Here is a 26,280-nt window from a genome sequence, read left to right as displayed (position 1 = left end):
TCCACTTTGGTAGCAAAAACAAGGAGGAAGATTGTTATCTGAATGGCTATTGATTGAGAGAGGAGAATGTGCAACAAGACTTGGGTGTCCTTGTCCAGTCACTGAAAGTAAGCATGCAGGTGCAGCAGGCGGTAAAGAAGGCAAATGGTATGTTGGTCTTCATAGTGAGAGGCTTTGAATACAGTAACAGGGATGTTTTGCTGCAGTTATACAGGGCCTTGGTGAGACAATATCTGGAATATTGTGTGCAGTTTTGGTCCCCTTATCTGAGGAAGAAATATAGGCATGATGTGGAGATGCCAGTGTTGGACTGGGATAAACACAGTAAGAAGTCTCACAACACCAGGTTAGAGTCCAACAGGTTTATTTGGTAGCAAAAGCCACACGAGGACATAGGAACATAGGAAAAGATGCTTTTGCTATGTGGGGAGTGCAGAAAAGGTTTACCAGCCTGATTTCTGGGATAGCGAGACTAAAGTAATTGGTGAGATTGGGTCAGTTTAGGATATGTTGGTAGGATTTCAAAAGAATGAGGGGGTGGGACCTCATAGAAACCTACAAAATTCTAACAGGACTAGACAGGGTAGATGCAGGAAGAATATTTCCAATGGTGGGGAAGTCCAGAGCAAGCGTCACAGTCTGAGGATTCAGAGTAAAGCATTTAAAACTGAGATGAGGAGAAATTTCTTCACCCAGAGAGTGTTAACCCTGTGAAGTTCTCTACCTCAGAAACGGTTAAGGCCAAAACATTGTTGTCAGAATTTTCCAGCTTTCATGCCAGCAGGACCTTTTGGTCCTGTTGACAGTGTACCCCTGCCATGGTTTTAATTTGATTTATTATTTCACATGTATTGGGATACAGTGAAAAGTATTGTTTCTTGCGCACTATACAAACAAAATATACCATTCATAAAGTACATAGGGGTGAAGGAAAGGCAAGGGTGCGGGATATAGTGTTGCAGTTACATATAGGGTACATAAGAACATAAGAAATAGGAGCAGGAGTAGGCCATCTAGCCCTTCGAGCCTGCCCCGCCATTCAATAAGATCATGGCTGATCTGTCGTGGCTCAGTTCCACATTCCCGCCCTCTCCCCATAACCCTTAATCCCCTCTCCTATCAAAAACCCATCAACCCGCGTCTTAAAAATATTTAGCGAGGCAGCCTCCACCACTTCAACGGGCAGAGAGTTCCAGAGATTCACCACCCTTTGAGTGAAGAAGTTCCTCCTCATGTGGTGAAGAGAAAGATTAACTTAATATATGATAAGTCCATTCAAAAGTCTGATGGCAGCAGGGAAAGGGCTGTTTTCCTGGCAGCATCAGGTGGAGTCAATGGGAATTCCTACTGACAGCAGTGGGACCAGAAGGTCCCATCACCAAGAGGGTGCCACCTCCAGCTGCAAGAAACACACCTCGAGGAGGCCAGAGAATCCTTCCCTTGGTGCTTTCAAGAAGGAGTTAGATATAGCTCTTCAAGCTAAAGGGATCAAAGGATTTGGGGGGAGAGCGGGAACAGGTTACTGAGTTGGACAATCAACCATCAGCAGGCACGAAGGGCTGAATGGTCAAATCTGCTCCTACTTTTTAATGCGTTTTGATGACAAAGGAACAGTGAGCAGCGCAATCCATAGGATATGAACCTGGATGGGGAAACCCCAGTGGAGTTCAAATCCATCACCTTAACCAATCAGCCATGACTACAGCCTAAACAACAGCTGCATTTTAGGTCCTTTGTCCATTCAGAACAAACATCTTTTTTTTGGACTTTTTTTTGAACATAGAATCCCTACAGTGCAGAAGGTGGCCATTTGGCCCTTAGAGTCTGCACCGACAACAATCCCACCCAGGCCCTATCCCTGTAATGCCATGTATTTACCCTCGAACCCCTGACACTAAGGGTCAATTTATCATGGCCGATCCACCTAACTCACACATTTTTGGACTGTCAGAGGAAGCCAGGGAAAACCCATGCTGACATGGGGAGAATGTGCAAACTCCACACAGACAGCCACCTGAAGCTGGATTTGAACCTGGGATCTCTGGCTTTGTGAGGTAGCAGCGCTAACCACTGTGCCATCGTGTCGGTTTGAAAGCAATGGGAATTTGAAATCGAGTGCATGTTTTTACAGGAGCAACATGATGTACATTACTGAACGAATCACAAAGGTGGAAATGATCACCTCTTTAATTCTACAAAGTTGGTGCAGCAACGCAGAGAAAACCATCTTAACTTTAATTGCTGGAAAAAAGTAATTGTAAAGAACAAATAGTGCCTTACCAGAATAATTGTTCCCTTCACTGTCCCATTAAACTCTGCTTTGGCTCGAATATACTCTCCGCCTGTCGCCTTCACAGCAAGCAGATTTGCACATCGTGAACTTTATTTCCCCCAAGGGTCATCGGTATTGCAGCAACCAAAAGAAAAACAATTAAATTAGAAACAAGTCAAAATTAATATGAAGTTCTAATGTATATTTATTATTATTGTGACAAGTAAGCTTACATTAACACTGCTATGCAGTTACTGTGAAAACCCTTTAGTCACCACACTCTGGCACCTGTTCGGGTAAACTGAGGGAGAATTTAGCTTGGCCAATCCACCTAACTAGCACATCTTTCGGACTGTTGGAGGAAACCGGAACACCCGGAGGAAACCCGCACAGACACGGGAGAACGTGCAGACTCCACACAGACAGTGACCCAAGCCGGGGATCAAACCTGGGTCCTGGCACTGTGAGGCAACAGTGCTAACCGTTGTGCCAGCCTGGGTCCATCCTCTAACGATTGCTCATTATCTGTTTTTTCTAAGTGTGTCATCTTTAAAACCACAGAAAAATTTCTAAATAAAGATCTTGACAAGATTAGAATCTTGGAAATCTATAAACTTTGACTTACATTTTATAGTCTTCAAACCTTTCCCCAAAGAGATAACCATTTATTTCTCAAGTTAACTCAGCATAGAAGCTATGAAATCAGTATGCAATAGATGCAACAAGTTAATGCAGTGCAGGGATCATTTTTTTATGAAAACTAAAACTGGAGAATATGTAAAATTGCAAAGCCCAAAGGCTGGATTTGATTCCCTTGGCCAAAGATTAAAGACAATGATGCCCAGTGGATTCTATTCAGTTTATGGAGTGTATACACAGAGGATATATGAGCACGGCATGTTTCCACTAAAGACAGATGTGCAAGTTGGCACTTATATCAGAGGCATTTGTGAAAAATAGTGACATCAGAAGTGGCAATACTGCTCAGAAAGCATAGAGTTTCTTCCAGTGACATCACAAGAACATTAATGCTAATCTAACAATGATTACTGCAATCCTTCCATGAGAACTCTTTGTCCATCCTCCTCTCTACTCTTTTCTGCTTCATCAAGAGAGGTACACTCTGATAGGTTAGAGAAATAGAAGTCAGTAGAGATGAACAAATGACAGGAGCTCGAGACTTGAATTAACATGGCATCATAGTCGCCATTTCACCAACTAAAATGTCAAGGCTGATGGAGGGAGTGCCCCTCCCCCCCCCCCCCCATACCAGGCAGCTATCCTGCAGAAATCAAATGATCTTGCAAAAGCATAGACCAACAGCTGTCCAGTGCTAGCAGTGCCACCAGGAGCAGTGTTCACAGCCAGATCTGCAGCAGGGTCAGGAGGATAGTTACACAGTGGTGCTGCACCTGGAATGTCAGGTGAGCCTTCCCAGGGTCTGGGGAATGAGGGATGTGGGGGTTGGGGCCCAGGGTAGAAAAGCTAATGGGGGTAGAAAAATGGGGCCAGTGCATCCGGGGGCAGTGGCAGGGGGGAATGCTGTTAGGGAAAAATCCCAAACCTGGCCCTTTCACCCATGCATGCAGAATAATGTGTCAAGCTGGGCACTTGGTAAAGGCCTCTCATACCATGGGTCAAATCCCATTGACTGGATGAGGCTATTAAGTAAGCACTAATTTCCCACTATGGCCTCAATTAGCCCGCAGGCAGATGGAACTTCTGACACCTTGCTGGTAAAAGTGCGGCCAGGCAAAGATGGACAGATAGGGTGCCCACTGGCAGAGGAGCATTAAATCAGGCCCGTGGTAAAGAAAAAGATACACCCTTACAAATAAATAGATAACTAGCCAATATGGAGGCTGGAATTTTAGAAAGAAGTCTCACAACACCTGCTTAAAGTCCAACAGGTTTATTTGTAGCAAATGCCACAAGCTTTCGGAACACACTGTTCCTTCGTCACCTGACGTTGTGAGACTTCTTTCTGTTTTTACCCAGTTCAACACTGGCATCTCCACATCATGGCTGTAATTCTCCCAGGGTAACTCTGAACACAGAGGGTTGCTGTTTTAGTCCTGGCCAACAGCTCAAGGAAGAAACCACACCCAGTCTTAATTAATCCAGGGTTAACACCATTGGCAGTGGGATGAGGCACTCAAATGGGAATCAGTTACCCACTTAAGACTTCCAATTAGTGGCAGTGCAAGAAGGACCTTCCTGTTACAGACTTGTTTGGGTGGAGGTAGATTACCATGTGCCATCTTCCCACTTGATTAAATGCCCTCACCGTGAAACCTATTCGGGGGGGGGGCGTGCAAAAGATTCCACCCACTATGTCAGAAAGTATTTCATTATATGTACGCAAGTTACCATCCAACCAATGCCCTTCACCTGTATGCACTTAACCTCAATTGGTGCAAATAGCAGTTGCCAAGTAGACATGCTGGCCGGAATTTTACCAGCAAGTCACCCCAATTTCTGGGGCGGGCGAGGCTCAGAGAACAGCATTCTCCATGACCTCGAGCGGGATCGTACAAACCTCCGGCAGACATGCCAGTAAAATTCCACCCGCTGAATCCAGCAAGTAAGTGGAAAGGCATTCAACTTTAGAATCGGGCAGTCCTCACCTGGGTGTTGCTGCTGGTCATCTGAAGCTCGAGACGCCTGTTCATCCACAATTTGAAGTGTGCACTTCCTACTTGGGACAATTTGGTCATGCAAACAAGCCCCACCTCCATTTCTTTTTAATTTTTTTTACTCCACCTTTAAAGTTACAAAGTCAAGGCTCAGAGTGGACCAGGCAAACCCAGATCCATTTCCTTGCTTGCTTGCTCCAAAAGCCAAATTCAAAATCCAACTGAATCCAATTCATGGTTCCCCCCCAAGGGAGATGAACAAGGCCCAAGTTGACATGATAAGGCAACGTACCTCATCATGGGCTTGATCTGACACTTGATCTGAGCCAAAAGGCCTAGAAGCAATCTCATTAAAACAGGAAAAGGGTGGGCTGGGGGCAAATTTGTGGCAAGATTCTGATTTTTAAACACTTTAATCTTTTCTGTGTTGCTTGCCGACTTCTGGTACTGTCACCTTATGCAAAGTCCAGATCAGGGTGTTTGCTTTTTTGGTGGCACTACTTTTCATGAGATGTAATTCATAAGTCTTGCCAAGACTTTAGCAACCTTGTCAACCTTTTCCTGAATTTGCTTGTGGACATGCACATCACACTGCTGCCTCACAGTGCCAGGGACCCAGCTTCGACTCCCAGCTTGGGTCACTGTCTGTGTGGAGTTTGCACATCTTCCCCATGTCTGCATGGGTTTCCTCCGGGTGCTCCGGTTTCCTCCCACAGTCTGAAAGACACGCTGGCTAGGTGCATTGACGTGAACAGGCGCCGGAGTGTGGCAATTAGGGGAACTTCACAGTGACTTCATTGCAGCGTTAACGTAAGCCTTACTTGTGACTAATAAATAAACTTTAAAATATCTCCTGAAAATCTTATAGAATCATAGAACCCTACAGTGCAGAAAGAGGCCCTGCAAGTCTGCACCGAACACAATCCCACCCAAGCCCTACCCCCATAAACCAACACATTATGTCCACTAATTCCTTTAACTTCTGCTACCCTGGACACTAAGGGGCAATTTCTTAGCATGGCCAATCAACCTAATCCGCACATCTTTGGACTGTGGGAGGAAACCATAGTACCCAGAGGAAACCCATGCAGACACGAGGAGAATGTGCAAACTCCACACAGACAGTGACCCGAGCCGAGAATCGAACCCAGGGCCCTGGAGCTGTGAAGCAGTAGTGCTAACCACTGTGCTACCACGCTGCCCCAACCACTGTGCTACCATGTTGTAATCTTTACTGTTTACACAACAGAAAATGCTGGAAAATCTCAGTAGGTCTGACAGCATCAATGAAGAGGGAGTGGAACTAATATTCTGAGTATGGGTGGCCCTTCGTCAGACTTTTACTGATGCCGATAGTTTCGGAAGAAATGACAATTTCTGAGTTCAGATTACTAGGTATTAAGTGACTTAAATGTATAAAACTCCCCACTTTACCATGCACCATTACCTAGAAAAAGGATGAATATTACAATAGCTGTAGCAATTGTTACATAGCTTGCAACATGTTCTTCAGTGAGAAAGGTTAAGGATTTAATTCCTGGATATTTATGGGAGCCATAAGATTTTGCAGTCTGTTGATTTCAACTCTGATATCAGTCAGAGCGACAGTAATCTTTCCAAATCCATTCACATTAATCATAAAGGTTTTATCCTGAATATTAAGTTAACCATAGAACAGCAATAAAACAACAGAACTGGTAACACGGCACTTGTATAAGTGGACTGATTTGTTTTTGCTATTTCCCAAATATACGGAATAAATAATGGCAATACCAGAAAAGACTAACATTTAGATTTGAACCAACACAATACTGTTGCTATAGCCCCATTCAAAGAGCTGCTACATAATTAGTTTTTTTTAAAGTGTCTCCTTACAGACAGAATTATCATATTCAGTTGATTAATATGAGTTCTAATTTTACCGCTAATTGTTCGAGACCCAGGCACAAACCCCTAGTGAAACAAATGTAAAAAGAGCTTGTGGAAATAGTGAAGCTAAATGTATATATTAGTTTTTAAACAGAATGTACACCCACCGTAAATATCATGAACATTCAGTTCTATACCAAACTGTTAGTGGAATAATCTGCTGTTCTCCCAATTGGTTCATTCCTATGATGCATTTTTTAAAAAATGCAGCTGTGGTTTAGGCCAGAATTGTTTCAACATACGTGACCACAAAACGTGAAACAGTTCCAGAGCAAGGAATGTGTTATAAATGCTGGCCTTAGCAGTGATACCTATATCCCAGGAATGAACGAAAAAAACAACCTGGACACAACTTGATTTTTTGGGCTTATTAATGCTTTTACCCAATCTGATAAAACTCCACACAGGGACAGAAAAGGCACTATTTTAACCCTATGAGGTTATCTATGTTGTAATGTTCACATAGCGATTGCACCAATGTGTCTGCAACATTGCGTCAATTTTAGAGGATTGATGGCAAACAACAAAAAAAGGAGGGAAGGCAGGAACATCTGGAGTTAGGATCGTCGAATCCCTACAGTGCAGAAGAAGGCCATTCAGCCCATTGAGTCTGCACCGACCGCAATCCCACCCAGGCCCTATTCCGATAACCCCACATATTTACCTTGCTAATCCTCCTGACACTAGGGTCAATTCAGCATGGCCAATCAACCTAACCCACACATCTTTGGAGTGTGGGAGGAAACCAGAGCACACAGAGGAAACCCATGCAGACACAGGGAGAACATGCAAACTCCACACAAAGAGTTCCCCGCGGCCAGAATTGAACCCAGGTCCCTGGCACTGTGAGGCAGCAGTGCTAACCACTGTGCCACCACGTTGCCCTGTGCTGTTAGACGCAAACATTGAGTGTCAACATTACCATTTTAGTTTGAAAAAGGGGTGAAGGTGAATTGAATGATACAATTTCTGGCATAGGTATTGGTTTGCATTCTCCATAGCAACATTCCACTAGTTTCACAAGATGTTGTTTTGTGGAGTGACCCATTGAGGAGTACCTTGTCAAATAGTTTGTGAAATTCCAGATAGGCAATGGAGATACTTGCAGCCACCAACCTGATCAGGTCTTACAAAGTTCAATCAAGTTATTCAGATAAAATCTGCTTTTTCCAGAAGGCATGCTGGGTCCTTCTATTTTTCTATTTCTTCTAACAGTACTGAGTAGTAGCCAGCCCAAAAGATCAAAATGAAGGGCATGTCCCACGGATAAAAGAAGTGACCAATGAAAGAATCATTGAAACTGCAACTTTAGAACATTGTTCTTCCTGTGTTTAATAATCTTTCACCATTGTTGGGCATCACCGCACCCCCCCCCCCCCACCCCCGCCCCCCACCCCGACCCCAAAAAAAGTCACAACTTCTAGTTCAGTACATGACGGTTGTAACTGGACTCCCCACATTGTCCAGTTGTGGGGAATCCAGTTACTACCCTCAACTGACAACTCATCAGGATTAGTTCATTCAGGCCAGCCTACTAAAATTGCTGGAATTAAGATAATTAATAACAGAATCTTATTTCACTTCCCTGTGACGTGTAATGACAAGGAGATATTTGTGACAAGCAAAGATTCGGTTACATTATATTAACTCAGAGCTTGAAATCGAGAGAGCTGATGTAGAATGCCTACATCAGGGTACCTGGCAGCCAAAAGTTAAACTTCATGGCAACTGGATAAAAAAAAATAGAACTTATGGGCAAGGTTTAACACTAACACCCACAAGTGCTGCCGCCAGATACCTTTTGAAGGAAGCTCCTGCCAACAAACATTCCTTACTTGTCCAATTACTAATTGGCCTTCAGGTTTTTCCTCACGCTATTAGCCTGAAAGTTTCCCTTTTCAGTTTTTAAATGTGTCGCGACCTAATTCCCTTATCTCTGGTTTACATCTTGAAACAAAATAGCACAATTTACACATGCACAATATATAAAGAAATTCAAATGAAAATGGCTTGTCCACAATAGTTTATTTGGAAAACATCTGCCCAAGACTCTGATGAACCTTCCAGAGGAAATGTACCCTGGAGCCTTTCCTTTACAGTTTATATTATATAAGTACACAGAATATAGGAGCTGGAGTAGACCCTTTTAACCTGCCCCACTCTTCAATAATATTCTGGCTGACCTGGCTATGGTTAAACTCCACTTTTCTGTCTATCCCCCCAATAACCTTTAACTCCCTTGCCGATCAAAAATCTAAAATTATCCAAGGCAGAGTTAATGACCCAACGTCCACTGCTTTCTGGGGAAGGGAATTCCACATACTAACAACTCTGACAGAAAACATTTCTTCTCATCTCTTGTCTTAGAACAGGAGACTTTATTCTTCAACTGTGTATCCTGGTCATGGTCTCTCCCACAAGTTGAAAAATCCATGCATTATCTACCCCATCAAACCCCTGTACTGTTCAATAGGATCACCTTTCGCTCTTCTAAACTCAGGTAAACAATACTATCTCTAAACTTGCATAAAGCTTTTTTAAAAGCTTATTTATCAGTCAGACGTAGGCTTACATTCACACTGCAATGAAGTTACCATGAAAATCCCCTAATGGCCAGAATTTACCATGGCCAATTCATCTAATCTGCACATCTTTGGACTGTGGGAAGAAACCAGAGCATCACGCAGAAATCACGCAGACACGAGGAGAATGTGCAAACTCCGCACAGACAGTGACCCAAGCTGGGAACTGAACACAGGTCCCTGGCACTGTGAGGCAGTCGTGCTAACCACTGTGCCACCGTGCCACCAAATACATGTACTTTATGGACAATGTGTTTGATCAAATGTTCTTTCTTTAATATAAAGGTAGGACTCTTCATCACCAATTTTGATGCTACACCTTATGTCTTTTGAAATCACGTTTTGCCCTGTTGTCACATATCAGTCAGTATTTTAAACAATGTACTTTCTGAATTTGGACAAAGCTCCCGAGATTATTCAGCTATTTGAGATGTATTAAGTTCATCTTTAAGCTTGCAGTCTTTTAATCCTTAATGACAGTTGAAGTTAATGGGCAGTAGCTAGATTTTACATAATGCCTCAGAGGGCCAAAAATACAATTAGTAATGGGAGCCAACCTTCTGTATCATTGTTCATTGACAAATTAGGGAATTGCACTGGAGCCTCACAGCAAGCTAGGCTGCAGTCCCCATTTTAAAGCTCAGTAAGGAAGAAGTTTCCATTTTAACTCTTGTTACTCCAAAAAAAGTTTGAATACAAGCCATGTTTATATAACCAACTTCATCATTTAAACCTCTTTAGCCCTGGTATCATTTTGGTACATGGTGGATGGTCTTTACGCACTCATTCACAGTAGAAGTGCACCACCCACCATAGTGGTAAAGTTCCCACCACAGGTATCCAGGGCACCTCTGATCTTGTTGCATTTAGGACCATGATCAGCAATCTGTAATGACTTCAATCAGGCCACTGAGGTTGCCCTGTTGGAATATGAACGGAAGGGGTGGAGGGGGGCGCTCTTGGGCCTGGCAAGGCATTCCAGCTACAGATCCAGGCAATGGGCGACCAAGGGGGTCATCCTGTCTGACTGTCTTCCCCCTTTCTGCAGCTATATTCACGGCCGGGTGTCCCTGAAAAGGGAGCTTGCAATGTCTGAGGGCATCATTGATGCTTTCCGTGCCCATTGGGCACCGCAGGGACTGGGGTGTATTACTGACCCCTTTAATCACATTTTAATTTGATGTTTTAAAGTTCCTTTCCACTTTGTCTCTTGTTTCAGGTGGTTCCCCTGCTTTTAGGGAGCTGCCCCTTTTGAGTTATCGCTAAGTTAAGTTGATTATTGTTTATTTGGTTAAACTCAAAAGATATCCCTGATTAAGGAGTCAATTGATGGACCAATAAGGGAGCCTTTTCTTTGTATTTAATCGGGAGTGTCAGTGCCTCTGGCACTGCCGAAGGTAGACTGCTGACTGACAGCAGTACTGCTGTTAGAATTATAAATAAAGGGGTTTTGGTTAAGGGACTTCTGCCTCTGAAGACTTATTGTACACTCACAGATCAACAACAAATGAGGCCAGTGGACCAATTTTCCAAGGTCTTCATTAAGTGCATGCAATGTATGCAGAATTAAGATTGTGCCCATTTCAGACACAATTCAATTTCATGACCCTACTGTCTAGTCTCTCAAAAGCTTCACTTCTGATCTTTAAACATTACTTTCTATAGTGAGCAAGTTATACATATTCCTTGCAAACAATAGAAGATAAAAATGATAAATGAGTCACCGATATTAAAGCTGCCATCCAAACCTATATCAAATTAACCTTTCTAAATAATTTATTACCAACTGGCTTGGAACTGCAGTATCACATGGATTTCCTAACTTAACTACCTGTCTCTATTTCCCAGAAAATGGAAACATGATCATCTAACATCAAGCTACAAATGTTCTTGTATTTTATAGCATCAGAATCTAACTGTGATCCCAGTTACTACGCTCAATACAAAAATGTTCCACAACAGTCAGGGTGAGGGCGCAGTCAACATTTTTAAAAGGCATTGCCATAGAATTGTGTCAAACTCTGGGGAAAAAAAGAAATTGAGTTATACTATTCATGCATCCTCTGCTTCCTAAGTCTTTTACTGTATTCACCTTATTCCATGTCTTTCTCAATCTACTTGAATCTATATCTATCTTCACATCTCTGTCCGTAGAAAAAGTAGCTGGCATCACAATTAGCAACTGTTTCACTCAACATTTTAAATACATTCCTGTTTTAGTTAGAAGTATCACAAAACCAGCTTAAAGTCCAACAGGTTTATTTGGAATCACGAGCTTTCAGAGTGCTGCTCCTTCCTCAGTGCTGCTCCTCCACTTACCTGAGAAAGGACCAGCGCTCCAAAAGTTCGTGATTCCAAATAAACCTATTGGACTTTATCCTGGTGTTGTGAGACTTCTTACCACCCCAGTCCAAAGCCAGTATCTCCACATCATGCCTGTTTTAAACTAGCACTTAAGTAATACACATAATGTCAAATTTTGATGGGTACAAACTTGCAACTTATATTTTGGGGGACACGAAAGAGAATAGGTTAATAGCAATGCAGACAACCAAACGTTGTCTTTAACTTAGTGGTATTTGAGTTTCTGACTCACAGCCAGTGCATATGTTATCATTAGTGGGTAAACCCTTTATCCCACAATGGGAGTCACCCTGAAAATAGTCAAAGTGCTGCCAAACTCAAATAGGTGAACCAATCTCAAAAGAATATGTGAAAATTAGCTGAAAACCATGTCCCTTCCTAACTCAGATTGCAAATCCTACTGATAACTTACAATTGGATACAGGAGGTAGAACTACAACACGTCTTTAACATCATAAATGTCCCAAGGCACTTCATAGATTCAAAAACTGACACAAATGGCAATACGCCCTCTAATTTCTCTGTGCTGTGCGTAGTCTGTTGTTTCACTGCTTGGCCCCTTTAAGATTGCTGCACTTCTTAAAGAGACCATATATTGTGTGTGGCATGTTTTTACCCTCGCACGGGTCAGCCTCACAGCTGAGTGGCAATGTTGATGATTAGTAATAGGAGAAATATAACTTTGAATTCCATTGAGCCAAACAGGTCAAGAAAATCCTAACTGAGCTCTGGCTTGTGCTCAGTTACCAGCCTTCAATCAGGATGGTTGTTTGGTTAAACCAATACTTCACAATCAACCAGGGCTTTCATTCATAATTTCCACCCAGTCATCTCTGATGGAAAGTACAAACATGGACTCTGAATGAAAACAGCGGTGGGCTGTAAGACACCCAAAGTTCAGTAGGTTGCCATCACTCCTTATCTAGGCTTACACATATGAAAACCAGCCACTTAGGCAAGATAGTGAGTAGCTACCAGCCCAGTGGAGCTGCACACCTATTTGGGACCCCTTTTTGAAGAGAGGAGTAAATTGGGAGAGAAGAATAAATACTTTTAGATACTCAAGAATCCATAGCCCACATTGAGAATCTTGAAAAGGTCAGTGTACCATTCCAATTGGCCACATTCAGGAAAAAAATGACAAGTTTGTAAAACTTACCGTGATCCGTTTGCCTGATAAATAACCAAAGAACGATTCACAACACTGTAAGGTCCAAACAAGGGCAAGTTCTGATCCATGTAGTGAGCAGATAACTGGCTCAGGTTATTCAGTGTTCCGAATTTCCCACTGATATCGCCAACTTCATACTGGTCAACTGTACCGTTGCCTGGCTCAGGGGACAACGATTCATTCATACCAAATGGGTTGTAACGGCGACCAACACTAACATCAGAACAGGCATCCATATCAGGCAAACTATCATTGATGGGAAGAGTGTGGATGCTGTAACTTCCTGCTTCACTTTTCAGATGTGTTAAGTCAACCTGCACAGCCGTACGGTCTAAATCAGACAGTTGTTTGAATGTCACATTTCCATTTGCCGTCCCACCACCCCTCCATAAATTAATTTCCAGTGAAGCTGGGCGTAGGATGGTGACATTGGCACACACTAAGGGAAAAGTTGCCATATTCCCTCTATTGATGACCACAGATCGAGAAACAATGGACAATGGCCCAGCAAGTGCTGATGTAGTGTCAGTAAAAAAGTTCTTGGTTTCAACTACACTGGGGCTGTTGGTGAGACCAATGGCTTTATGTTTCTTGGCATAGTCTCCAACTCGACAGCGGAAAGGGCTGGCCGGGCCACACTCAGTGTCATACTGCGCACCAACATCTACTTCGGTGGGGTTAAAAATCAACTTGGTACTCCGGCAAACACTTGGGTCAGAAGAATCCAATTCAGAGCTGATGGGATATTCATGAATCTGCCAAAGGTGGTCGGTTGTAGCTAGGGCAGATGAATTGGTGTAGGAGAGGTCCATAAAAATGGATAAGTCTGAATAAGGGTTGCTTTTCAGTTGTTGAAAAATGATCCTTCCCGCTACTGGGCTCTTGAAGGTGGCCACTGCTGTCATGACCTCACCAGGGTATCCAATCGTAGCGCAGAGCCAGCGGGACGAATCGGGATGGTGGATAATCACGGAACGCCCAACGATGCTGTTCCTCCCAAACAAGGGGAGATTCCAGTCCTCAAAGGTGGCTTCAAAATCAATCAGCCCCTTCAAGAAGCCATGTCTTCCACTCAAGTCCCCCATTTCATACTGGTCATGGGTTCCATTGGTGTCTTGGGGATAGGAAGGGCCAGTAGCATTCTTCCCAAATGGATTCCAGTGCCCTCCAAGGTTATCATTGGCACAAAGTTGGTCTTTGGAAGCGCGGCGCGGTGGCACTGGGAAATTGTGAACGTGATAGGCGTTGGCCATCTCTCGCAGGTTGGTCAGGGACACGGAGTAGTCCGTGGTGTCAAATGGGGAAGCCTGGTAGAACTTGAAGGTTCCTTTGACCGCTTCCATGTCGATGTAAGCCCAGACTTTCTTTGCCTCCAGCAGCCGGATTTCAGCACAGGACCACTTGGTGCCATTGTACACATACAGAATTTGTTGGGCACCGCCCCCGCCTGGCACAGCCACCTCATCACTGCGATCCTTGACGGGGTTCAGAGGGGTGCCCACCTTGAAGGTGCCGAGCAAGGGCCAAGTGGTCTGTGCCGACAGGGTGCAGCGCTCTGCCCCAACTTGCAGGTAGACAGATACATTCCTTGGCACCGGGCTGCCAGTCTTGGTCCACACCAGGTCGGTCAGTACCCTAGCGGAGTTCCCATCATCATCTTGGCGGATGTAGACATCTCCGGCTATGGAGGAGAAAAACTTCCCTTGCCATGTCCTGGAGGTGTTCCCTACCTTCCTGAGGCTGGCGCACGCCGTGGTCAGGTTTCGACAGCCGCCTACGGTGACTGTCAGATCCGAGGGGTCCGCTTGAATCTGGAAGAGCCCGCTCCCCTCCAGTATCTGCGCCGTGCCGTTCGTCATCACCTCGTAGATCTTCTCGCCGATGTTTGCCTCGTCGCAGGGGTTCTCGGAGTTGCCGTACATGACCGGGAATTGGTGCAGGGAGATGTTAAAGTAGCCGCAATCCATCGAGAGTTTGAACTGAATGAGCCGAGAAGAGGCATTCAGTTCTACTCTGCCCCGAATCCCAGCCATGTTGATATCAGCTGTGTAGTATTGGGAAGACACCGAGCCTTTTAACAAACAAAATAATAAGATAGAATTATTCCCCATCCTTGCTCTGTTAACTGTTTAAAAAGTCTTAAACAGAACACTGCAGCATTGTAACATGCAACAGAATAATTACTTACCAAACATTACAACAAGCAGCACCGTGCACCTTAAAGCCATGTTGCCTGGAGTACCAGCGAACTGTTAAATGTGTGTGGACTCCAGGCAACTGAGCAAGACTTTTAGCGTTTTTTTTAACCAGTTTCTTTCATAACTCAGCCAATTGGAATAACTGCCTTGCGATTGGGTGCCTCCAAAGTTGTTCAGCCCACCGGGGCAGTCTGTGAGTGTCAGCTTTCAAAAGATGCAAGATTTTAATTTGCTTCGTTTCATTTAACGTGACCTTGTGTGGCTCTTTGTTTTATTAACTTGTGAAACACATTTACACACACAAACCTCCGGTTAGTCCATTTTAGTGTCTCTTTTATTTCGCAAATCCGTATATAATCTGAAAACAAAAATCACAGAAAGTTTCCCATCGTTACAAACGCGATCACATTTACATTTTCCCTGAGATTTTAGTGTTGCTCTTGAACCCTTCGTTCTGTTGAGAAAAAAGTTTTGACAAAGGGTCATCTGGACTCGGAACGTCAGCCCTTTTCTCTCCTTACAGGTGCTGCCAGACCTGCTGAGATTTTCCAGCATTTTCTCTTCTGCCTTCCTTCTGTTGTTTCTTCTGCTTTCACAGTTTCACAGAACCACAGTGCAGAAGAGGCTCTTGAGCCCATCGGATCTGCACCGATGCGTGACCTGTCCATCTAATCCCACTTGCCAGCACTTGGCCCATAGCCTTGAACCTTATGGTGTGCCAAATGCTCATCCAGGTACTTTTTAAAGGATGAAATCAGCTGGAGCAGCACTCCAAAAGCTGGTGATACCAAATAAACCTGCTGGATTTTAACCTGGTGTTGTGAGACTTCTCACTGTGCCCACCCCAGTCCAACGCCCGCGTCTCCACATCATGGTGAAGTGCAGCAATGAATGGGAGTCTCTGGAGGATCCCAGCATTTTTGTGTGTATGTGTGAGTGTGGGGCTGCCTTCCAGACATTACTGGACTGCAAGCTGCATGAGTCACATCACCAGACAGAAAGAAAACAGACGGGAGATGTGCTCACACAACACATCGCCGTTAAATTTGTGTTCTAGGGAAACAGACACACACATTCAGGGCTGCCATCTCCTCTGCCTCTTAGTAACGCAGGGCTGAGTGGAGTCTGTGTTGCTGATCACCTCCCTGCTCAGTACTCAGCACAGCGCTCTTCAATTTTTAAAGGCACAGTACGCACTGAATTCCAGGTGGCTGCTGCAATTCTAAACAGCACCAATGAGGTGGAGATACCAGCATCGGACTGGGGTGGGCACAGTAAGAAGTGTCACAGGCAAGATTCACTCACCTGATGAAAGAACAGCACTCCAAAAGCTCATGATTCCAAATAAACCTGTTGGACCTTAAGCTGGTGTTGTGAGACTTCTTACTAAACAGCACCAAGGCAGAGAAAGGGCACCAGAGTCACATACCATAGGATCCCCATAGTGCAGAAGAGGCCATTCAGCCCATCGAGTCTGCACCAGCCCTCTGAAAGAGCGTCCTACCTAAGGCCAGGGGCACAAAAGTAAGTATAGAACAATAGAATCTACAGTGCAGAAAGAGGCCATTTGGCCCATCGAGTCTGCACCAACCACAATCCCACCCAGGCCATATCCACGTAACACAATGTATTTACCCCCCAATCCCCCTGACACTAAGGGACAATTTAACATGGCCAGTTCACCTAACCCGCATATTTTCAAAATGTGGGAGGAAACTGGAGCACCTGGAGGAAACCCATGCAGACACGGGGAGAACATGCAAACTCCACACTGACAGTGACCCAACTCTGGAATCGAACGCAGATCCCTGGCATTGTCAGGCAGCAGTGCTAAACACTGTGCCACTGTGTTGCCCATGGGTGGGGGGGGAACACAGCCAGGCAGTGGCCTGGCAATATCCCCTGGCACTACCTCAGCATAGGTTGGCATTGCCAATCAGTGCCAGGGCGGGTCCCTGTGGGAGCCACATGAGGGAGGGGTGGGAATTCATTCAGATTTGTTTGTGGGCTGGGAGTGGACAGAGAAGCAGGAGATGCTGGCAAAGGCCATTGTGGCGGGAGCAGGGGGAGGGGATGGAATGAGGAGGAGTGGTTGCCGGCTCCCACTCTTGAGGGGAGTGTGAGATAGGGCCAATGATCAGGGGGACGTGGGGGAAGGATCTGGTGACTGGCAAAAGGGGCCATTGATCAGGGAAAGTGGGGGAGGAGAGAGAAATGCCTACTCCAATCGGGGGTGAGAGAAGTGCCCCTGAGACCTCCAAGGCAGGCTAGGGTGGAGGTTTATTCCTGTTATAATCAGGGCAGCCCTTCAACATAGTGCCCTGATCTCAGTGCAGACAGGTTTTGCCAGTGTGTTTAGGCCCAGCCCTTCTGCATGATGAAGCGAAACATGCCCCTTTGATTTTTTTAGGCAGAATGTGGTAAGGTTTGGAGAGAAACATATTGGTTTCCTTGTTGGAACCAACATTGTGCTATTTTTTGGTAAGATTTTACCCATTGGAAAATCTCGGCCAGACTGGCAGCATTTGTGGAGAGCGGAACTGCTTTGTGGAACATCTTTGTTCAGTCTGCAATTAGGCCTTGGACCTTCCTGTCACTTGCCATCTCAATTTACTACCTTGTTCTCATGCTTATATTCATTTCCTTAGCTGCTGCCAAAGCAGCACATCATTTTCTTGTTAGGACTTCATAGCTTTTTGGATTCAAACATTGAGTTCAACAACTTAAGACCATGAACTTTATCCTCTATTTTGAAACTTTCCTCAAGTGCCAGTCTGTATCTTGTTTGCACGTTTTTGCTTTCAGACAGAAAACTAACATGCAGGTACAGCAGATAATAAAGAAAGCCAAGGGAATGTTGCCACTTATAGCTAAAGGAATAGAATGTAAAGTTAAGGAAGTATTGTTGCAACTATGTAAGACATTGGTGAGGCTGCACCTGGAGTATTGTGCACAATTTTAGTCCCCTTATTTGAGGAAAGATGTAATGGCATTGGAGGCAGTTCAGAGGAGGTTCACTGGGTTGACTCCAGAGATGAGGGGTTTGTTGTATGAAGAGAGATTGAACAGTTTAGACCTAAACTCTCTGGAATTTGGAAGATTAAGGGGAGATCAAATTGAGGTATATAAATTGATAACAGGTATGGATAAAGCAGACATGGTTTGAATGCTTCCTCTTGTGAGGCATTCTAGGATTAGCGGTCATAGTCTTAGCGTAAGGGGTGGCAAACTTAAAACAGAGTTGAGGAGAAACTGCTTGTCCCAAAGAGTTGTGAATTTGTGGAATTTGCTACCCCAAAGTATCGTGGATGCTGGGACAGCGAGTAAATTTAATGAAGAGTTAGACAGATTTTTAATTGGTAATGGGTTGAAGAGTTATGGAGAGAAGGCAGGAAAATGGGGACGAGGAGCATATCAGCCATGGTTGAATGGCGGAACAGACTCAATGAGCCGAATTCTGCTCCTATATCTTATGAACTAATGACAGTGCTGATCTTTATTCTGCTATTAGCATATTGTGTTATTTTGCTATCAGACAGCACTGACCTTAGTTTTACTAATAACACCTACTCTGGACCAATGTTTTGTATCTTTAACACTATAATTACCATTCCCTTTGTCTTATGTTCAAGCGCATCTTAGTCTTTTAATCTAGCCCAACATCTAACTTATTCTTTTGCTCTTCTTGCCCCTTTCTCCCTTTTCAACAGCATAAAACCCATCATATTTCTACTTCTCTTCAGTTCTGAAGAGGAGTCATGTTGGTCTCAAAATGTTAAGTCTGTTTCTCTCTCCACAGATTCTGGCAGAGCTGCTCACATTTGCCTGCACTTTCTGTTTTTATTATTAACTCTTAACATTGTGAAGCTGACTGAGACAGAGCCCATGATGTCTGACATCACTGAGAACATTGAGGATTACTGTGTGTTCTTGCATTCTGCCCCTTCTCAATGGCCTACTCACCCTCGGTCTGCTACCTAGCAAGATGGGCAAATTGCAGATTGAGTCTCCATGGACTTCTTCCTTCACCCCAACCCACTTCTCTCATCCCATCCTTCTGATTATTTGCATTCAGATACCCAAGAACAGCAAGCTGCCCAGCCAAAGCAGGCCGGGGAGAAAGAAAGAGAAATAGCACAGCATTTATAGAGAGGCCCTGTCACTTACCTGACACTCACAGCCACTTGCTCAAACATTGACACTGCATGTACCTTGGAGGCTACTATGGAATTACAATCCATATCTTAGGGGCAGCATGGTAGCACAGTGATTAGCACTGCTGCCTCACAGGGACCCGGGTTCAATTCTGGCCTTGGGTGACTGTGTGGAGCTTGTACATTCTCCCCATGTCTGCTTGGATTTCCTCCGAGTGTTCCAACCAAAGTCCAAATACGTGTGGGTTAGATTGATTTGCCATGATAAGTTGCCCCTTAATGTCAGAGGGATTAGGAGGATAAATATGTGGGGTTATGGGGATAGGACAGGACCTGGGTGGGATTGTTGTCAGTTCAAGATCAATGGGCCAAATGGCCTCTTTCTGCACTGTACATTCTATGATTCATATGTGATGAAATACCGGAGAGGTAGACCACTGGTAAGGATGGATCGTTTGGCAGCTTACTGGAGGACAAGGTCACAGATTAATTTTCCTGGGCAATGGGCCAGTGCGATGGGTGCCAAGGTGGCACAGTGGTTAGCGCCAGGGACCCGACTTCAATTCCAGCCTTGGGTGACTGTCTGTGTGGTGTTTGTATGTTCTTGTGGGTTTCTTGTGAGTTCTCTCCGGGTGCTTCAGTTTCCTTCCACAGTCCAAAGATGTGCAAGTTAGGTGGACTGGCCATGCTAAATTGACCCTTAGTGTCCCAAGATGTGTTGGCTAGTAGATTAGTGGGTTAAATGCATGGGGTTACAGGGATAGGGCAGGGGTTGGGCCTGTGTAAGATGCTCTGTCAGAGGTTTGGTGCAGACTCCATAGGTTGAATGTCCTCCTTCCGCACTGTATGGATTGTATGATTCTATTCTATGATCCTATGAGGTGGTGACAGGTGTGACATAAGGTAGATCTTTGTTTTAGAGCTGGTAAATGGTCAAGATAAGATTTACCATAAAAACGATTGTAAATGCTTCTTACTTTTAAGAGTGCTAAACGTGAAAATAGATCGTATCTTCAACAAACAAAAAGGACAAATATCAACCCAAATGAATTAGAGTTGGAAGCCTTCTGCTTTCCTTCTGACATCAGCTTCTTAGAGATGCTTTGTAACAACAATGACGCAGAGCTAAAAGTGACAAACTGTGCCCAATAACATTTTAATGACAAATCTCTAAAGCTTGCATTCTTTTGTTTGTTTTCACAAACAAAAAGATCAGGCTTTTAGCGTTAAACATACTCAAACAAAGTTTGATAATGATTTTCGTTGAAGTTTGAAAAAGAAAATCAGAAGAAATAAATCTCTGAAGACGCTTTTAAACAGTTTTTCTTGTAATAATTTTTTTAAGTCTATTTATTAGTCACAAGGTTTACATTAACAGCGCAAATGAAGTTACTGTGAAATTCCTCTTGTTACCACATTCCGGCACCTGTTTGGTTCTATGCACCTAACCAGTATGTCTTTAAGACTGTGGGAGGAAAACGGAGCACCCGGAAGAAACCCATGCAGACACAGGGAGAACATGCAAACTCCACACAGACAATGACCCAAGCCAGGAATCAAACCTGGGACCCTGACGCTGCAAGGCAGCAGTACTATGTCACCATGCCACCCCAATAATGCACACTGACATGCAGTACTGAGACATAATGTAAGCTCTAAGTTAGGCTTCATTATTCCTGAGCCCATTTGAAAAAGCTTCTGTTTATCTTCATCATTGTACATAAACAAAGGTTGTTTTCGCGTACAGAATAAAAAATCCCTATTTAAAGTTGTATGGTAATACACAGTTTCTTGGCAGGAAGCAGAGGCGTCAAGGTCACTGTAATGCTCCAGAGTCAACTGTGAAGAAATAGTGCTTTATTGTGCAAAATGAAGTAAAGCAAAATCACAAGCCTGTGGTGAACATAACCAGATCGCAACCGGGATGGCGCAATAATGGACCCACTCAGGAGCCTCAGTCACACAGCTATTAGATACAAAGTTTATAACCAAAAAGGAGCGTGACAGAATGTATTTTTGTAGTTTTAACTTTAACTTTCCATGACAAATGTTGCCTTCCCCTATTGTCTGCTTGACACTTTCCAAGGGTATCCCTTTCCATTCTTTTTTGAAGTGTTGAACATTTTTAGAGTATGATCCTTGCTAGGATACTGCCCCTTGGATACAATTCTTCATCCAGTACCTTCTCCAAGTTGCCAATATTTGTGAAAATTTTAAAGGTAAGTTTTTGGCAGGCTATTATCAAAATCAACTCACATCATCTGCTAGCTTTCTTGATCCCTTCCACAAGTGTTCAGTCCCCTCACCACCGATGCACTGCATCTGACTCCTGAGACAGCACCTTCCAAACCCATGATCATTCGATGGACAAGGGCAGCAGATACATAGGGAACACCACCACCTGGAAGTTCCCCTCTTAGCCACTCACCATCCTGGCTTGGAAAAGTACATCATTGTCCCTTCACTGTCAATGGGACAAAATCCTGGAACTCTCTCTCTAACAGTACTGTGGGCGTACCTAGACCTGAGGGAATGCAATGGTTCAAGAGAACAAGTCACCACCACTTTCTGCAGGGCAACTAGGGATGGGCAATAAATGATGGGCTAGCCAGTGATGCCCAAGCCTCATTAATCAGTTTTAAATTGGCTCAATACTATGCTTTTTTTATATCGACTACCACATAGATATGTCTCCATGATTTACCAATCTGTTTCTGTGACTACTGGCTTTGAGACTTGACTTCTTTTATTCGTTCATGGGATATGAGCGTCACTGGCTGGCCAGCATTTATTGCCCGTCCCAAGTTTCCCTTGGAGGGCAGTTGAGAGTCAACCACATTACTGTGCAGCCCTGGAATCACATGTAAACCAGACGAGATAAGGACAGCAGATTTCCTTCCCTGAAGGACATTAGTGAACCAGATGGGTTTTTCTGACGATTGACAATGGTTTCACGGTCATTGGTAGATTCTTAACTCCTAGATATTTTTTGTTAAATTCAAGGTCCCCCCTCAGCTATGGCAGGATTCGAACCCGGGTCCCCCAGAACAGTTTCTGGATTAATAGTCTAGCGACAATACCACTAGGCCATCGCCTCCCCGTGAGTGATTCAAAATGAGATGGACTCAAATTTTCTCTCTTCGCTGAAGAAAAGTGCTTAACTGTGACAGCACAACTAGGACTACTATAGCCTATCAGGCAGACCCAAAGTGGAGGGACAGAATTTTCCTGAAAGTCGATAATGGGCAAAGTTTTCCAGCCTCCCAGCTGTGTGTTTCCCAGCAGTGGAAGGCAGCGTGCTGTTCATTAGCAGTGGGATTCCATGATCCCACTGCAGTCAATGGGATTTCCCATTGCTATTGCCCTATGCTGCTGCAAAATCTACGGGTGGGGGTGCATTTGCCAGTGGGACTGGAGAATTCCACCGGCACGAACAGCCATAGAATCCTGACCTAAGTGTCATTTTGGGTGAGAAAAACAGTATGATTTGGCAATCAGATTGCAATTTTCCCACACTTGGTCATTTTTTGGGAGAGTGATGAGTCTTGCACCAGTTCTGAGAGAGGCGAAGCCTAAACACATTGGTAAATCCGGCTTCACAGAGATTGTGAACCATTTTTAAAGGGTGCCCCCATCTCGTATTGAAATTGATGACCCCCTCCCTTCCCCCACAGACACCAAGGACCCCCAAAGGTTGTTTCCCCACACACCCCTCTCTGCAACAAAGATCACTGGCATCGGGGCATTGAGGCTCTTGCAACAGGTCCCCATTCATGACCCTCTTCATGGATCCTCCCATTCATGTCCCCCCACTTCATGCTCCAGCTCCCTCAGAATCCATCCCCCCCATCCCCACCCCCCCAAGGCCCACCCCCCCCCCACCCCTCAACATCGGCCCCCCTCAGACTCCATCTCCTTCATTTCCCAGCCCCCTTTGCATTGCCCTGGCACTCTGGCAGTACCCACCCTGGCACGTTCAGAAGCGATGGATAGGAAGATACTGACAAAGTTTGGCGTCAGCTCAGAATGCGCTAAACAACTCCACCCATAATTCTCCGGCCTCACTCCCCTTGAACATGCTTTGTATTGGGCGTGACATAGCTGGAAAATCACAGCCTCAATTTAAACAGCAATGGAGCCATTATAATTGAGCTTACTGGCAGAAACAAACAGGCAATTCCTGGCAAACAGAAGAAAGAACTAAAGATTAATATAGTAAGCAACACAGTGTGTAGAGCATTCAAATAAAGTTAGGTCAACATTTGGCATATTGGATAGTATTTTTGGTAGCTGGTGTAATAATTTAGTTTATTGATTGTGTTTTTAGAGATTAATGTTCTTTTTAGTGGTTAATGTTTTAGAAACAGATTTGTCAAGGATGAATGTTGTCTTCATGAGAGGGAAGAGGAAGCTTGTGCTCTATGGAGCCACTGCCATTTCCCTAGATGAGAGCCTTAGCAACCCAGTACTCCATAGGAGAAAAGATTGCTGGACTGCTGTGATGCCTTGCAAGCACCTTGGAATATTAATCCACAGTCATGATGGCAATGGTCTGAGCTTGCATGTCAGCAAGTATGACAGTGGTTTGAGCTTCCACTTCATCACCAAGTCATTTGATCACTGCTGCTTTTGCTGCAAGGGAAGTTGTGTGCCAGGATTTTACTGACTCGCCCACTCAAGGCTCGTAAGATCCCCCCCAAAACCAATGGAGAATGCTGTAGAATTCCGGCCATGATGTCTATCATCAGATGGTACATCATGATTGTGTCCACAAGTGTGCAAATGGAGTTTGCTGCCATTTCCATGTTAAAACTGATGTGTTCCAAGCTCTGCACACCTCACATTGACATTGACTGCTTGTTGTCTGACAAACTTCCAAAAGCATTAAAAATTCTGCTGTGCTTTCAGCAATCATGAACAATTCTTGCTTCCAATATTCTTGCCACACTTGTTGTGAAGCAGAAGTCACAGCCCCAAGTTGCCTTCTCCTACAGATTTGCTCAATCCTGGTTTCCGCTGCAGGTCTTTTCAATTCAAATTATTTCAGAAATGGTGTAAACACAACACATTTAAGTTGGCAGAGGGAGGCCTCTAACATATCTTCCAACCAAGCATTCTTCGCCTATATCCTCATAAATTAACTAATTAATTAATTTATCAAAGGCAATAGGGACAGGCAATAAAAGTTGGCCTTATCAGTGACACCCACATCATATAAATGAATTAAAAAAGTATTTGACAATAATCAAAGTTGCTTTTTATTTCTATCTCCTAGATATTATAAGAAGTCTCACAACACCGGTTGAAGTCCAACTGGTTTATTTGGAATCACAAGCTTTTGGAGCGCTGCTCCTTCATTTGGTGACTGGAGGTAGGTTCATGAACACGGCATACATAGGCAAGACACAATTGCAAGATAATTACAGATTGGAATGTAAAGAATGGTTGGAATGCCAGTTTTCACAGGTAATCAAGTCTTTACAGGTACAAACGTGGGGAGAGGAATAATCACAGGTTAAGGAGGTGTGAAAACAAATTACTACGGATGCTGGAATCTGAACCAAAAAGAGAAAATGCTAAATGTCAAAATGTCAAAGCTGAAAGTCATAGAAAGTGGGAGGTATTCATACTGTAGGGATATATAGGGATATACTCGACAGTATAAATATCTCCCACTTTCTGGCTTTGATAAAGGGTCATCTGGTCTCAAAACATTAGCACTTTTCTTTCCTTTACAGATGTGGCTGAGATTTTTCAGCATTTTCTCTTTTGGTTAAAGAGGTGTGAATTGTCTCAAGCCAGGATAGTTAGCAGGATTTTGCAAACCCAGGCGGGGTGATATTAAATAAGTGTGACACACCTCAAATAGCATATGTTAATATACAATCATTGCAGTAAACAACCTGAAGTTTCAAAATTACACTCTGCTCCATTTGATCACTCCTGTCTTCCATCCTATACTTTGAAAATCGCACCCTTGTAATCAACACTTTCTGATGTCAGTTTTTATTTTGCAATCTTGCTCGTGATATTGGAAGCCAGTCCTGCCTACAATTTGTACTAAAGCTAGAGACAAACAACGGAACCAATTTGTGCATAACAGCATATCTTCTCTGTATGCCTCTTTGTATTGTTATGAGGGAGAAGGGGGGCAGTAATGGGACAGGTAGTCCATTAAAATTTTCCTCCACTCATAATTCCCTGAGCGGGATTTCCCCCCACTCCCTGCGATGTGTTTGGCGATGGCAGGATCTTATGGTTCCACCATTGTCAACCATTCCCACTGAACGCACCCCTTGCCGCCGGTAAAATCCCCGGTGGGGGTGTGCCATTGGCAGGACCATAAGATCCAGCTGGTACAAACAGGAGCAAGATTTTGGCAATAGTCTCTGTGCTTGCTTAAAGCCTGATACATCTACAATATTTTTCAATTCAAATGAAGAATTATCAGTCTGAAAGGTTAACTTTGTTTCTCTGACTGCCGAACCCAGTATTTCCAGCATTTTCATGTTACATTTCAGGGTAGCCTGCTGACATGAAGGACAAAGGAACAGATAAGTTTGTCAATGCAGTTAAATGAGGAAAGGTGGGGGCTTAAACGGAGTATTAATATCAGCATGAACTAATCAGGCCAAGTAACCTGTTCCTGTGCAGTACATTCTGTGTAAATCATTACAAACATAAGAAATAGGAGCAGGAGTAGGCCATCTAGCCCCTCGAGCCTGCCCCGCCATTCAATAAGATCATGGCTGATCTGTCGTGGCTCAGTTCCACATTCCCGCCCTCTCCCCATAACCCTTAATCCCCTTGCCTATCAAAAACCTATCAACCCGCGTCTTAAAAATATTGAGCAAGGCAGCCTCCACCACTTCAACGGGCAGAGAATTCCAGAGATTCACCACCCTTTGAGTGAAGAAGTTCCTCCTCAACTCCGTTCTAAACCGCCCCCCCTTTATCCTGAGGCTGTGCCCTCT

The 26,280-nt window shown here is 44.1% G+C and overlaps 1 protein-coding gene across 1 annotated transcript in view; it reads right to left on the bottom strand.

The window, feature by feature from the left end:
• cusr (Copper-only SOD repeat protein) overlaps positions 1-15,229 on the bottom strand; it is a 109,955-nt gene extending 94,726 nt beyond the window's left edge. The window contains exons 1-3 of the mRNA XM_080206047.1: positions 15,143-15,229; positions 12,943-15,025; positions 2,281-2,380 (exon numbers count right to left, since the gene is read on the bottom strand). Coding sequence (XP_080062173.1) covers positions 2,281-2,380; positions 12,943-15,025; positions 15,143-15,182 — 2,223 coding nt within the window. The 5' untranslated portion in view covers positions 15,183-15,229. The remainder of the gene's footprint in view (positions 1-2,280; positions 2,381-12,942; positions 15,026-15,142) is intronic.
• Positions 15,230-26,280: the final 11,051 nt, after the last annotated feature.

Source organism: Carcharhinus amblyrhynchos, chromosome 17 (genome assembly GCF_965287045.1).
Source record: "Carcharhinus amblyrhynchos chromosome 17, sCarAmb.v2.hapA, whole genome shotgun sequence".
NCBI classification, from domain to species: Eukaryota; Metazoa; Chordata; class Chondrichthyes; order Carcharhiniformes; family Carcharhinidae; genus Carcharhinus; species Carcharhinus amblyrhynchos.
This window is presented reverse-complemented; position numbering and strand designations above follow the sequence as displayed.